At 35.6% G+C, this 15,340-nt stretch overlaps 1 protein-coding gene across 1 annotated transcript; it reads left to right on the top strand.

The window, feature by feature from the left end:
• The first annotated feature begins 2,495 nt into the window (after window positions 1-2,495).
• LOC149243798 (uncharacterized) lies at window positions 2,496-4,046 on the top strand. The gene has a single exon (XM_089371312.1). The coding sequence runs from the start codon at window positions 2,496-2,498 to the stop codon at window positions 4,044-4,046; it is 1,551 nt and encodes a 516-aa protein (XP_089227438.1).
• Window positions 4,047-15,340: the final 11,294 nt, after the last annotated feature.

Genomic DNA, 15,340 nt, shown 5'->3' with positions numbered 1-15,340 from the left:
GATTACTCGAGCCATGCAAGCCTTGACCCCTGGCTGGACCTACTCAGCCATTGATGCCGTCGGCCGATCTGGTGGTCTGGCCATTGGAAACCTCTCGTTCTATTAAGGTGGACTCGACTTGGGGGGGATCGGGATTTTTGGGGCTTGACATATTCTCAGCTGAACTAGGCATGAACCTTCGCATTGTCAATGTATATGCCCCCTGCACCCAGAGAGAATCGTTCTGGCAGAATCTTCTACATCTTACCATAATGGGTGAAGACCGGGTTGTTATCGGAGGAGACCTTAATTTCTCTCTGGGGTTCAGGGAGTCATGGGGATCGGCGGCACAAATTGACTCCATTACAGACTTCATGACCAATCTGCTTGAGCAATCAAACTTTATGGATATTCCCATGCAGAAAATTCTTCCCACATGGAGGAACAGATGGGTGGGGGACGCTGCACTAGCCCGCAGACTTGACAGATTCCTCATGAAGGAGACACTTCTTCAGCGACTGCAACATTACAAACAATGGGTTGGCTCGGGGGGTTGGTCGGATCATTCTCCAATATACCTGGAGATTCAGGGTCCCTTCAAGAAGCCCAAAGCACCTTTCAAATTTAATCATACCTGGCTGAAGGACCCTTCATATGTCAAGATGATATCTGATTACTGGTCCTCTCACCCTATCAATGGATTAGAATCACTTGCTAAAGGATTCTGCAGAAATCTCTCGGAAATTAAACATATATCTATTGTATGGGCAAAGGAGAAACAGGCTCGAGACATTGCACAACTAACCCATATTGAAGCTGAATTATGCTCTCTCACCGACGAAAGGGGGTTGGGGTTCATTACAGCAGCAGATAAATGCAGGCTGATTGAATTGGAGAATCAAAAAGCAAAAATCCTCAAAGAGAGAGAGGAATCCATAAGATTGAGGAGTAGGGCATTATGGATACAAGCTGGGGATGATAACACGAAGTTCTTCCATAGCTTTGCTAAGAGCAGGAAAGTATCAAATACTATCTGGAAGCTCCCCACACCTGATGGTGAAATAGCAGACACTTTTAACAAGCTCGCTCATCTGGGCACCTCTCACTTCAGGGAACTCTACAAGTGTCCCCGTGATGTTAATCTACCTGATATCATCAATGTGGCAAATCACTTCCCGAGATTTGTTGAGGAAGAGGATGTGGAGGCTCTAAATGATCCGGTTTCGGCAGAGGAGCTGGAAGGAGTACTGAAGTGGTTCAAAAAAGATAAGAGCCCTGGCCCGGATGGATGGACCATTGAATTTTATTTAGCCTTCTATGAGGTCCTGGGGCAGGACCTGCTGAGTGTGGTCGAGGAGAGCAGAGCTACAGGATCCATCTACCATGCCATCAATTCAACCTTCATTGCTCTCATCCCAAAAACTGATACCCCTGAATCCTTTGATGACTACAGGCCTATCTCTTTGTGCAATTGCCTCTACAAAATCATCTCTAAGACTATTGCAAATCGTCTTAGACCAATCCTCTCCAGGTCCATTGCCCCGCAACAATTTGCTTTCCTCGAATCTAGACAGATACATGAGGCCATTGGCCTGGCCCAAGAAGCTATACATTCTATTTGGTCCAAGCACCTTAAAGCCATCCTCCTCAAAATTGACCTCTCAAAAGCATTTGACCGGGTCAGCTGGCTCTATATCAAAATGATCCTAATCCACTTGGGTTTTCCTCACTCCTACATCTCTTGGATCATGGCCTGTATATCCTCCCCAACATTCAGCATTCTCATAAATGGTTCGGCCTCTCCCTTTTTTCATTCTGAAAGGGGACTGAGACAGGGATGCCCCCTCTCTCCCCTGCTCTTCTTACTGGTCATGGAAGGCCTAAGTCGTCTCATAGACTCTGCAAAGAGAGCTGGTGATGTCCGGGGCCTTCGCATATCCGATTTATGTTTCCTCACACATCTGCTCTTCGTGGACGATGTTCTTATCCTTCTTGATGGCAGTGTTCGAGACTCTCGGTCATTTTCAAAGATCCTTCTACTTTTTTCTGCCGCTACAGGTATGCTTCCAAATCAGACTAAATCCTCTATCTCATGCTCCCGCACTACGGTACAGGAATCCCAGCTAGCCCTTCAGGTATTTCCCTATAATGTTCTCCCTCTGGATAGAGGCCTCAAATATTTGGGATTCAGACTGAAGCCTACTTGTCAAAGAATTGTTGATTGGGCGTGGTTGGTCGCCAAATTGGAAAAAAGACTTTTAGGCTGGAGCTTCAGATTCCTATCTAGGGCTGGCAGATTGGTACTCATTAAGTCTGTCTTAGAGGCTACCCCGGTCTTCTGGATGGCATTTGCGTGGATACCGAGGAATATTCTGGGACGATTGAAGCAGCTGTGCAATTCATACCTCTGGAATGGGAACCAGGACAAAAGAATATTTGCATGGATTAGCTAGAAGAAAATCACCTTGCCCAAAAAATGGGGCGGCTGGGGTCTCAAAGACCTACCCGACTTCGCTATGGCTCTTGCTGCTAAGATGGGATGGACACTATTAACCAGCCAAAATCTATGGGCACAAGTATCCTATCACAAATACATTTGGCCTCAGAACATTCTGGATTGGGCTAGATTACCATCTTGGACATCGAAGGGATGTTCATCAATATGGAAGGCCCTGATACACTCCCTTCCCCTCATCCGAGATAATCTAGTATGGAGAATAAACGATGGAACGCTCGGCAGGATTGGCCTGGATCCATGGATTAATAGTGGAGGCAGACACATCCTCAACCGAGATCTCATTTCATTCCTTAATGATCGAGACATTCGGAATTTTGCTCATATTGCTGATCAACTGCGCACAGACATTTTCACTCAAGCTTGGAAATCGGCTCAGCAACTTGACCTTCCACCGCAGTGGCATCAGGAATGGAGTGAATATGTTCTTGCACTAACCGAATCCCATATCCGCATCAAACAAGGATCTGACGAACTTATTTGGTGTAAGGCGGACAATGGTATCTACGCTCCTAAGTTTGGGTACAGCGCACTTATTATTCACAGAAAACCGGAGCCATCGCCATCGTGGTGGCGTGACATTTGGAAGCTGAATGCTCCTCCACGCACCAGATTATTTTTCTGGTGTGTCCTCAAAGATACCATTCCCACGGGCGAACACCTTACTCGCAGATCCATCTATGGACCTTCCTGGTGTACATTCTGCAAAGCGGCATCAGAGACTTCGGCCCACATATTCCTCCATTGCCCGGCAGTACACACTCTGTGGAACAACATCTGCACTCAACTTGGCATTTCAGGGAACTGGAATGGGGATGACATTTCGGGTGCGTGGACTGCCTGGAACCACTGCCACCCGGGTTCCAAGCTCCTAAACCTTCCCCTCGTGGCAACCTGGCACATTTGGTTAGCACAGAATCGAGTCATTTTCGAGGAGCAGGCTGTGTGTTGGCCCCGTACAGAAGCAACCATCGTTGCCGCGTACCAAGAATTACCTGACCCTCCCCCCACTCGAACCAGGACGATACAGGCTCAACCCACAATTGATAAATCGACCCCGTGGGCCTTCTTCGATGGGGCTGCGAATCAAACTGGATGTGGAGGTGGATTTGTACTGCATATCAATGAACACCATAGATACCTTGTAAAAATGGGATTCGGCAGAGGATCAAATAATTTTGCAGAGCTCTTGGCCATTCGAAATCTATTGCATTTCTCATTGACACATCAGTATACAAATCTTAACATATTCGGGGACTCAATGATGGTTGTTAATTGGATCAATAATGCCACTATATGTCATACACACACTCTCAGCAATATATTATATGATGCACTTACACTCAAGGCAGCATTTAATCATTTCTCTTGTCTACACATTTACAGAGAACATAACAGCGAGGCTGACAAATTATCCAAAGAGGCCACGATACTTCCCAGAGGCGAATGGCTAATTGTGGAGCAGCAGGGGACTGAAGAACACAGGTTTTATCATAGGCCATACATAGATCAGAGAGATCAGCGGGACAACAGTCCCGGTAGCCGACAGTAATATAGCAATTTTGTCTTTGATGAAAAACTGTACATAGATATGGATATCATACTGTATGCAAATAGATCCCACGTGATCTCGAACAGGCTATACAGCCAGACTCATATATGTTTCTATCTCTTTTTTGTATATACTCTGATACATCACCCTGCGTGGTGGATTTTGTATGAACACTACAGCATATGCCAACGACATCTACTATATGTAATTTTAATAATGAAAATTACTGATTTTTTCCAGTGGAAAAATTTAACTAAAAAAATATGTTTAATTAAAAATTTAATTAATTAAAAATTAACTTAAATATATATATTAAAAGTGTTTACTGGAAGAAACATAATTATTAGGGGAATTTTTCCTTTTTTAATTAATAAAATATATATAAACTTATCCTAATACTAATAAATGAATAATATTGGAATTGAAAATAAATCGTGATAATATTAATAATAACAAATAGATAACAACCATAAATACTATATAAATAAAAGAAAATAGAAAAACAACAGATAAATAGAGAAGGGAATACAAGGAAAAATCAAACAATACAAGAGATGAGTGAGAAAATCCAAACCTGAAAATATCTAGATAACAACGATAAATACTATATAAATAAAAGAAACGGAAAACAACAAATAAATAGAGAAGAGAATACAAGGAAAAATCAAACACTATAAGAGATGAGTGAGAAAATCCAAACCGGAAAATATTAGACGAAGGAAAGAGGGGAAAAAAGGGGGAAAAAGGAGGGGGGAAGCTTTCTAAGATGAAAGGACAGGGATCCAACCGTTGTTGATTTTCCATCCGTCATCTTTGTTAAGATTACTTGGCCTCCTTTCAATTTCAATGGCCTCCCAAGGTCTAGTAGGCACGAGGGTTTTAAAACTTTCCTCAAAGCTGCTAGAGGTCCCAAGGTTAAAAAAGACCCTAAAGATCCTATCTATCTCAGGTGTACATCTTCCTTTCATCGAGAGGACCACTGACAAGATTGCGAGGATTTTAAGAAAGCATAATGTTCCCTCAACAGTTAGACCCTTTAACACCCTTAGAGCTCCCTAAAGTTTGTAAAAGACCTTATTGACCCTAAGGATATGAAAGGTCTCTATGTTACTCTGTGTTCTTTTGGGACTCCCTATGTTGGTGAAACTGGGCGCTCTATTAATTAGAGAATTCATGAGCACGCAGTCAACATAAAGCATGGGAGGGTTCGGTCTTCAGCTTTGGCAGAACACGTGGTAAAGACTAAGCATCATATATGCATTGAGGAGGCCCGGGTCATCGCTAAGATTGCTCCTTTTCATCACCGGAAGTTTAGGGAGGCCATTGAGTAATCTTAACAAAGATGAGGGATGGAAAATCAGCAATTGTTGGATCCTTGCCCTTTCCTCTTAGAATGCCTCCCTCCTCCCTTTTTCCCCCTCTTTTCCTCTGTCTGATGGTTTCCGATTTGGATTTTCTCCCTTGTCTCTTGCAGTGTTTGATTTTTCCCTGTATTCCCTTCTCTATTTATCTGTTGTTTTTTCCGTTTTCTTTTATTTATATAGTATTTATGGATGTTATCTATTTATTATTATTAATATTAACATGATTTATTTTCAATTCCAATATTATTCCTTTCGTTAGTATTAGGATAAGTTTATATATATTTTATTAATGAAAAAGATTGGGAAAAAATCCCCTAATAATTATGTTTCTTCATGTAAACACTTTAATATATATTTTTAAATTAGTTTTTTTATATTTTGAGAAGAATTTTTTGGCTAAAATCTCATTATAATTAATATTTAATTTTATTTAATTAATACTTTTAATTAAGCATATGTTTTTTTAGTTAAATAAAATGATAATATAAATTAAATTCTAACAAAATATATATATATATATATATATATATATATATATATATATATTCAAACCTCATTTCTATAATAAATAAAATTTTACACATAAACATGGTGATAAGTTTTTCATTGTAAGCATGTATATATATATATATATATATATATATATATATATATATATATATATAAATTTATATCTTTTATATTAATTTTTTTTAATAAATATATATAATAATTAACTAATAGATTTTTAATTTGTTTTTATTAAACATAGAATTTATAACCTTCTATGTTATAACATTAAAAATATTGTTACTTCTAAGTTTAAAAAAAATGTGGTGTGAGAAAGAGTTAAGAGCTAAAAGAAAATTAAGATATTATAAAAAGGTCATTACCGCCACCTTAGAAGATCAAAAGTATCTCTTGGTTTTAACTAGGGCAAAGAAGAAAATTAATGTAGCCAACTCTCATGAGCTCCATAGTGAAATAGGTCATTGGATGGTTCCTAAAACACCATGGATGGAAAGGATCTGCCATCTCTGTGAGAATATGAACATGGAGGATGAAAATCACTTCCTCTTAGAGTGCCCTGCATACAACCACATTAGATCTCAGTTTCATAATCTTTGTTGCAATACTGACCTTCCTAGCCTTCTTCGATGTCAAAATTATAGTGAGTTGGAGAGACGTCTCTCCAAGCTTTTTGAGCATAAGAATAAAACCTTAAATGAAACTAAATAATTAGTTTTCTTTAGGTCCAATAGACCAAAGTTTGGTCTCAGTGGACGTTAACCACCACCACCACCATCATCATCCTCATAACAAATATGATTTTATATTAAATTAATTAAATAATAATAATAATAATAATAATAATAAATAAACTTTTGCCCCTCATTCTAGGTCCCGTGTTTGGTTGTTGAAGCCTAGTCAAATGTAGCCATTTTTTAGGTCAAAAATAGTCATTTTTCTAGCCGTTTGAATGGTCGGTCTCTCTATTTAATTACATCTAAATAGTCGTTTTTCTCGCTGTTTGAATCTCTCTATTTAACTGGATACCATGATCTGATTCTTCATCTTGTCGTGCAGATGAACCACGGTTCGAAAACGCATAGAGAAATGAATTTTGATGTGATTATCCCCAAAAACATTTCTAAAAAATTTAATAGTTATTTGAATTTTTTTTAATTTTGATTGGAAATAATAGTAATGTTATTTTCCAGCCATTATTAAAAATCATAGAATATTATGTCAAATACTACTTTGTATTTTTGCATTGATGATGATGTTTATTTTGGAGTTGTACTTTACAATTTAGTTTAATTATTAAGAATTATTATATAGATGATAGGAATTTAATTTCAATAAAATGCTTTAGAATATTTTTAGAAATATTTTTAGTAGTTATCTCTGTTTTTACCATTTTTATGTTGTTTTTGGTCAAAAGCTTTGACTTCTATTAAAACCAATTTTTTTACTAGATTTACAAACTGTTTTCCAAAAATTCATATTCAAATAAACTTTTGAAAATTAAAATTTATTTTGTAACTTTTTTAGAGATCAATTTTTTTTAATGGTTCTTGAGAATTTTTATGGTTTTAAAAATATTTATCAAAATAATAATTTAATTTAAAAATAATAAAATTAAAAAACACTAATTAAATCCATATGCGTTTTCTTTGCGGACTGTTCACCCAACCAATTCGAAGCTTTCATTTTCGTCATTCAGTGAAACCAAAATCTCATCTAAACAGATCAAAATCTGAGACTTTGAAAAAGTTTAATAGAAATTTTGCTTTATGTACTCGCTGACTGACCAGAAATGTTCATACCACTATCAGTGGCAACCAATATTTCCAACCCTATAAACTTATTAATGCACCATAAGGACATTCGTGGGGAATCTGTTTGGACTGTCAATCCATAATTCCGCATAATTTCGCCTGCAAACTTTTGCCGGTTAACAGTGAAGGCAATGCGTTGATGCCTCTTTACGAAATAAAGGAATTTATCATCCATGACATGGCTTATGCCGTATTGTACATGGATGGATGACTATGATGGATCCATCGTAATTACAGTAGATCCAAACAACCCTACGTGATATTTATGTGTGCGATAGGTTATATATTTTGAATTAAGTCAAAGGTGCATAAGGATTTGAATTTGCCCACCCATATTTTACATCTCAAATTTTACCGCCAATTCCGTTTGATTTCAATTTACATGGGATAGTGGAATGGCCTTCTTCTTTAGGTTTCTGATCAGAACGAAAGCAGCTCTTGATCATTATGGGAGCGAAATGTTTGGATTGTGCTCCTGCGAGTTATGCAGACATGAAAGAAGCATTAATCCAGTTACTCACTTCCAAGATGTCTTGATGAGCCTCTTTGTTTCTACAGAAAGCCTTGAGAATTCTACGCATGTTGGAAGATGCAAATCAAAGGGTTGTTTACCTGACATTTTAGCCATCTTCTGCTCCTCTGCTTCGTCATTCATGTGCTCAAACTGTGCTATAATTAGGGGCTTGGGACCTCAGAGATTGCTCCAAAAGCATCTCTCGCTCTTGCACTTGAAGACCCAAAAGCATCACTCGCTCTTGCACTTTCCAGCAGATACCGTTTTTCTCTACCGACTTTTCCCATATGTTTTCCAGAGAAAGTTTAATCCTTGTTTTGACAACAAAGCTTCCGAACAATGCAATTGCCAAAACAAAGTTTTGGAACAATGCAATGGCAGAAAGCAGTCGGCGAGGGTTTTATCGACCTTTGATAAAAATGGCGAGGGTTGATTAGCCAATAGGAAATCAAAGAGCCTTTCGAAAAGCTCAGGATGTGCATTGCCGAAGCGAAATTGCTCCACAATATTCGAACTGTGAACGTTACTCTACATGATATCTAAACCTTCGTCTCAATTACTGCTCAAAAAATATTTTATTATATATTTATTGTTTATTTAATTTTTTTGATGAAATTCTTAAGCTTTATTTTTTTTGGTTTAAATTTCTTGGTCAGTCTTAAACCACTCTTATTGTTTTATAAAATATAATAAATTTATTTAATTAGTAAGTTGATATTATTATTTAATTTTTTATTAGTAAGTTGTTATTGTTATTTAAATTTGTAATGTTAAAAAGGTAATTTTAATATTTTAGAATATTTTTATAGTTAAGTTATTATATAATTTATTAATTAGTGTAGATTTATTTTAATTTCAAATCTATTATATTTTTAAATAATATAATTTTTTCTTTTGTTAAAAATTAAGGGTTTTTTTTTTTAATAAGAGATTTAATGTTCAGATTAATTTAGAATGTATATTTTAAAAGGTAGGAGGTATTTTAGTTTCAATATTTTTTTTAAGGATTTATTATTATTTGTTTTATCTATAATGCTATCTTATTGAGGAAGAGGTCCATTCAAGGTATTTAGTTAGATAAATTTCAAAATTGAAATCTCATTATTTTATTTTATGGAGGACAAGGTCAATTCAAGGTATCTTGTTTCTCTAAGATTGTAAGTATTCAATAATAAAGTTGAAAAATCATTATTCAAAAAAAAAAAGAAGGCAACTAATTGGAGGTATCTTACTCTCTTAAATTGGAGTGTTAAAGTGAAACTTTATTATTATATAAGGAGGACGAGGCTAATTCAAAGTATCTTAGTCTCTTATATTACAAGTGTTAAATGTTAAAATTGAAAATTTAACATTAATATATTGAGTAGGAGTTAAAGTTGAAAACTTATTATTATGTTATTAAGGGGAGTTGTCCAATTGTGTTTGTGTTTCCTTTTCGTGCTAAGATCTCTATCACCAACAACACTAATAGGAACACATTAATTTATTTGGAAAAGCACTACGTGGTTTCCTACTCACATCACAAGTAAACCTTTACAATGGCCAAACTTCTAATGATTAGTAGAAATGGCCCTTCTCCATTTCAATATATATCCATTGAATAAGAGTTTAGGAGGACACATTCACATGCATTTCTCTCCTCAAATGATCTATAAGGCTAGTTCACATGTATTCCTCTTGTCAATATAGTTTTCAAGGACAATTTCACATGTATCAAAAGAGTTGCCAAACCATTAAAATATTATTGTGTGTTCCTAATATTAAATAGTGCTTCATTCCTATTTTTCCATATGAAATAAAATATTTCAACACAAATAATTTTCCATGAGGATTGGCATTCTAGAACCTAAGGTAAGTTGTCTCCTAGGTGCAAAAGTCTCCAAGAAATAGGATTGGGTAAAGGTTTACCATGGAAGGAATTAAACTTTCGCTAAATATACTTAGCAAGGGAATAGAACTAGAAAACATGTTTTAGTTTTAGGTCAACTATACCATGGGTAATAACTATTTGAACTTTCAAAACCACGAATTTCTTATGAATGAGTAGGACCAAACCATGCAAAGAAATATTTTATCAGTCACAATTGTTTCTAGAGGCTTTGCATCTTAAAATTCATGTTTTTTAATTTAGACTCTAGATTCTAGAGGTTATTGTACAATGTGATTCATGATTGGCTTTAAACATAGCATGTTGTCCATGTTTGGAGGGTTATCTTTGAAGCAATGATTATTCTTGTTTCATTCTTGAAGCATTCACCAAGCTCAAAGCACTTATAGACCTAACATGATGAAGGGTGAGTTAGGAATCATATTTTTGAATCCACCAAAGTTATCTTATTAAGGTTCTCCAATGAAAACTTGACATTTAGTAATGGTCATGGAATTAACTCCCTTTGTTATAGCTATTTTACCTACATTGATTCAGTTGTAGAAATCCTTGTCTTGTTGACCTTGATGCATAGCTTTTTCCCTTGATTTTTCCTCTTTTACAACAGTGTTGTTAGTTTTCCACTTACAATCTGCGACATAACCATAACTTATAGTGTATAACTAGAGTCGTGCGCAACTTCCGTAATATGCATATACAACAGTCTCAAGAAGTTGCACAGCTTCTGTAAACGCAACTTCCGTATATGTGCATATATGGAAGTTGTACATATACATAAATTGTGCAACTTCCCTATATGCACATATCTTTCGTATATGCGCAACTTCCTTATATGCACATATAGAGAGGTTGTGCATATACAAAAGTTGTGCACAACTTCCGTATATGCACAACTTCTGTATATGTGCATATACGGAAGTTGCGCATATACAAAAGTTGTGGATATCTAGAGACTGTTGTATATGGATATTACAAAAGTTTCACACAACTTTTGTAGATGCGTAACTTTTGTATATGCACATATACAAAAGTTTCACATGTACAGTAGATATGTGCATATACAAAAGTTGTACATATACGGAAGTTGTGTATATATGGAAGATATGTGCATCTTCCATATATGCACAATTTTCCTATATGCACAACTTCTATATATGTGCAACTTTGGTATATGCACATATACAAAAGTTGTGCACAACTTCAACCTCCATATATATGCGACCTACTTATATGAACATATCTTCTGTATATGCACATATATTCTGTACACGCACAACTTTTTGTATATGCGAAATTGCACATATACAAAAGTTGCGCATATACGGAATATATGCGATATAGAGAAGATGTGCATATATAGAAGTTATATGAATTTTGTATATGCGCAACTTCCGTATAAGCATAGCTTCTGTATATGCACATATTTTCCATATATGTGCATCCTCTATGTATGCAAATCTATTGCATATGCACAACTTCCATATATGTTCATATACAAAAGTTGTGCATACTTTGTATATGCACAACTTCCGTATATGTGCATATCTTTCATATATGCACAATTTCCATATATGCACATATACGGAAGATGCACACATGCAGAATACCTCATATATGTGGTATACATTAACTGCTAGGCTTGCTAGGAAGGAGTGTAGATAGATGTCTTTTGGATTAATCACATAATCAGGATTTGGTCGACGTTTTGAACCAACTAATGTGGTCCATCCTCAGGACAAGGTGAAGAATCAATCGATCTTAAGGAATAAATAGTATGGATGCATCATTGCCCAGAATTAGCTGTTGAAAACTAGTCGTTAAATTAGTTAATAAGGTAAGTAGAATATTATTAATTAATAAGGTAAGTAAAATATTATTAATTATTAGAGGTGGGGAGTTGTTTATTAAAATAATAAAATATATTTGGTTAAAAACTAGCCGTTAGGAAAAAATAAAAATAAATTATTAAAAATAAAAATAATTAAAATATTATATGTTTATTTAGAAACTAGCTGTTAGGAATAATGTTAATTTTAATAATTAATTAAGGTGTTAAAATAATATATATTTATTTAAAACTAGCTTTTATAAAATATCTTAATTAATATTTCAATGAATAAGGTCAATGAACTATTGTATCAAGGCTTTTATATCAATGAACATCGAATTTGGTATCAAGGATCTTCCTGACAATGTCAAGGAAACCATTAGGCAAGATTGTGTGGTTATTCTCAGAAAGGCTAGGCCTCCCAAGAAAAACCTGAGCAAAGCAGAGTTTCTTGCCCTTAAGTCCCTAAGGGACAACCCTGACATTGTTGTCCTTAAAGATGACAAAGGTGGAGTTGTCGTCATTCTTGATAAGTCTGACTATGTCTCCAAAATGATTGACCATCTTTAATAGTGGAAGTTACATCAAGCTTAAGAAAAATCCATTAAATATGTTTCTAAGGAAATATCAAGCCCTATCAGGTCGAGCTTGTCCCTTAATCCTCTGTCTCGTAAGCTCATTGAGAGAAATCCCCTTACCCCAAGAATTTATGGCCTTCCGAAGATTCATAAATCTGGAGCTCCCTGAGGCCAATTGTTAACACGATAGGCAATCCTACTTATCTTCTTGCCAAGTTCTTAGCTCACTGATTCTTTTGTTAAAGACTCTGCCTCCTTTGTTCAAGAGTGGAAAGGTATCAAGTTGGAACCTAGATATTTGTTGGTTATTTTTGACGACATATCCTTATACACCAAAATCCACATCCAAGAGGCCATTGATATCATCAATGGCATCACTGACAAAGACACTGCCAAATTAGTTGAACTCTGCCTCACCTTGACTTTCTTTAGTGTCTAGGGTGAGTTCTATGAGCAAACTTGCGGTGTTACAATGGTTTCCCCTCTCTCCCCTATCGTTGCTAACTTATTTATGGAAGATTTTAGCCACAGGTCAATTTCTCCCTAAAACGTGGAAGAGGTTTGTTGACGATACGTGTATCATCTGCCATCATGGTCGCTAAAATTGGATTTGTTTCTAAACCACATTAATTCTCAATCGGATTCCATCAAGTTCATGATGGAGGTGGAAGAGAATGGATGCCTTCCCTTCCTTAACATTCTCCTTTCTAGGATGGATGATGGTTCCGTTTGACACCGAGTGTTTCTAAAGAAAACTCCCACAGAACAATATCTCCATGCCGTCTCTCATCACTTTCCAACTTAGAAATTTGGGGTTCTCAACACTCTTGCTACCTGTGCTCTAAGAATTTTTAAATGATAACCACCTTGGTTAAGAGAAATCTCATCTTCTTGAGGGTATAATAGATCTCAAAGCCTCAAGGCCTTTCACAAGGCGTGCAAAGTGCCAAGAGTTAAACCTGCTCGTGTTGATCCTGTCTCTAAGGTTCATCTCTCGTATATCCAAGGAACCATGGATAGGATTGCCCATATCCTTAGGAAAATTAATGTCGCTTCCTTATTCAGGCCTCTCCATACCATTAAGAATTCTATGGGATCTGTTAAATACCCTATTGACCCTAAGGAAACGAAGGGCGTCTACCTTGTTCCCTGCTCCTGTGGTATTCCCTATATTGGGGAAACATATAGGTCTAATTAGATAGAGAATCCATGAGAATGCTATAGATATTAGACACAATCGATCTCGCTCATCAGCCCTAGCCAAGCATGCAGAGAAAACAAAACACCATGTCTGCATTGAAGAATCCAAAGTCATTGTCAGGGTTGATCATTTCGACCATAGGAAGCTTAGGGAAGCGATTGAGATTGAAAGGCATGAAAAAAATCTTAATAGGGATGATGGTTAGAAATTAAGTAAGAGTTGGATTTCGACTCTCACTTCTTGACTCCTCCCTTTCTGCTCCCTGGTTATTTTAATTTCTAGCTTATTTTTAAGTTTTCATTTTACTTTTATTATTGTTTTCTTCGTTCATTTATTTCTTGATGATTTTTTCTTCTTTCCGTTTTTATTCATTTTATGTATCTATCTTTTTTCCCTTCATGCTTTGTAATTTATAAATATTGGAGTCTTTCTCTAACTTTTATTTTTCGCAATATTATTATTAGATCCCTTAATATATGTAATATATGTATATAGCTTTTTATTTTAATTAGTAACCTCTTGTTTATTTATATTTGATAGAACCTATTCTTTAGCTTGAACTCTATACCTTGACCTTAGGTATATATTTTATCTATTTAGATTATGGTAAGCCCAATGATTTTTTTTTGTTAATTAATAATATCTTTTTAGGTATTAAAACATTAAAATAGATAGATTTTAAAACTTTGATATAATAGTTCATTGACCTTATTAATTGAAATGTTAATTAAGATATTTTATAAAAGCTAGCTCTTAATAAATATATATTATTTTAACACTTTAATTAATTATTAAAATTAACATTATTCCTAACAACTAATTTTCTAAATAAACATATAATATTTTATTAATTTTTATTTTTTCCTAATGGCTAGTTTTAACCAAATATATTTTATTATTTTAATAAAAAACTCCCCGCCTCTAATAATCAAGAGCATGTGTTTCTCCTAAGTGGTCACAGGTTCAAAACCAAAGGGGGGTAGAGTATGTATGCCTTCGTAGACTTTAGCATCAAATCGTTTCGCGGAGGTGGGTCCCTTGTCCCACAAGCAAGGGGGTGTCATACACCAATTTGGTGTCTGGCTGGCTGTGACCTTAAAAAAAATTAATAATATTTTACTTACCTTATTAATTAATAATATCCTACTTACCTTATTAACTAATTTAACGACTAGTTTTCAATAACTAATTCTGGGAAATGATGCATCCATACTAGTTATTCCTTAATATCGATTGATTCTTCACCTTGTCTTGAGGATGGACCACATTAGTTAGTTTGAAACGTTGACCAAATCATGATTATGTGGGATTAATCCGAAAGAACGTCTATCTACATTATGGATCATAAAATTCTAGATCTCGGAAGGAGTGCATTAAGCTGCTAGCTAGGCATGTGAAAGCAAGTGACTTTGACACTTAGAATCTTAGAGGAAGACTTACGCACTTAGACAACATGACAAATCATGAAGTGGAAGTGCATGGGATGAGGGCGGGCTTGCTCAACTTAGCAATCTAAAAAAAAAGCAAAGGTATGTTCACAACGAGTAGTTTCTTGTTGAAGGTTGGTTGCGGTAGTGCAGGAACAATTGCAGGTACGTGT

This window comes from Pinus tabuliformis, chromosome 8, assembly GCF_031772625.1.
Source record: "Pinus tabuliformis cultivar Carrire ecotype Pingquan chromosome 8, CPIR1, whole genome shotgun sequence".
Lineage (NCBI taxonomy): Eukaryota > Viridiplantae > Streptophyta > Pinopsida > Pinales > Pinaceae > Pinus > Pinus tabuliformis.
Note: the sequence above shows the minus strand (reverse complement) of the source record. Positions and strands in the feature narration are given on the sequence as shown.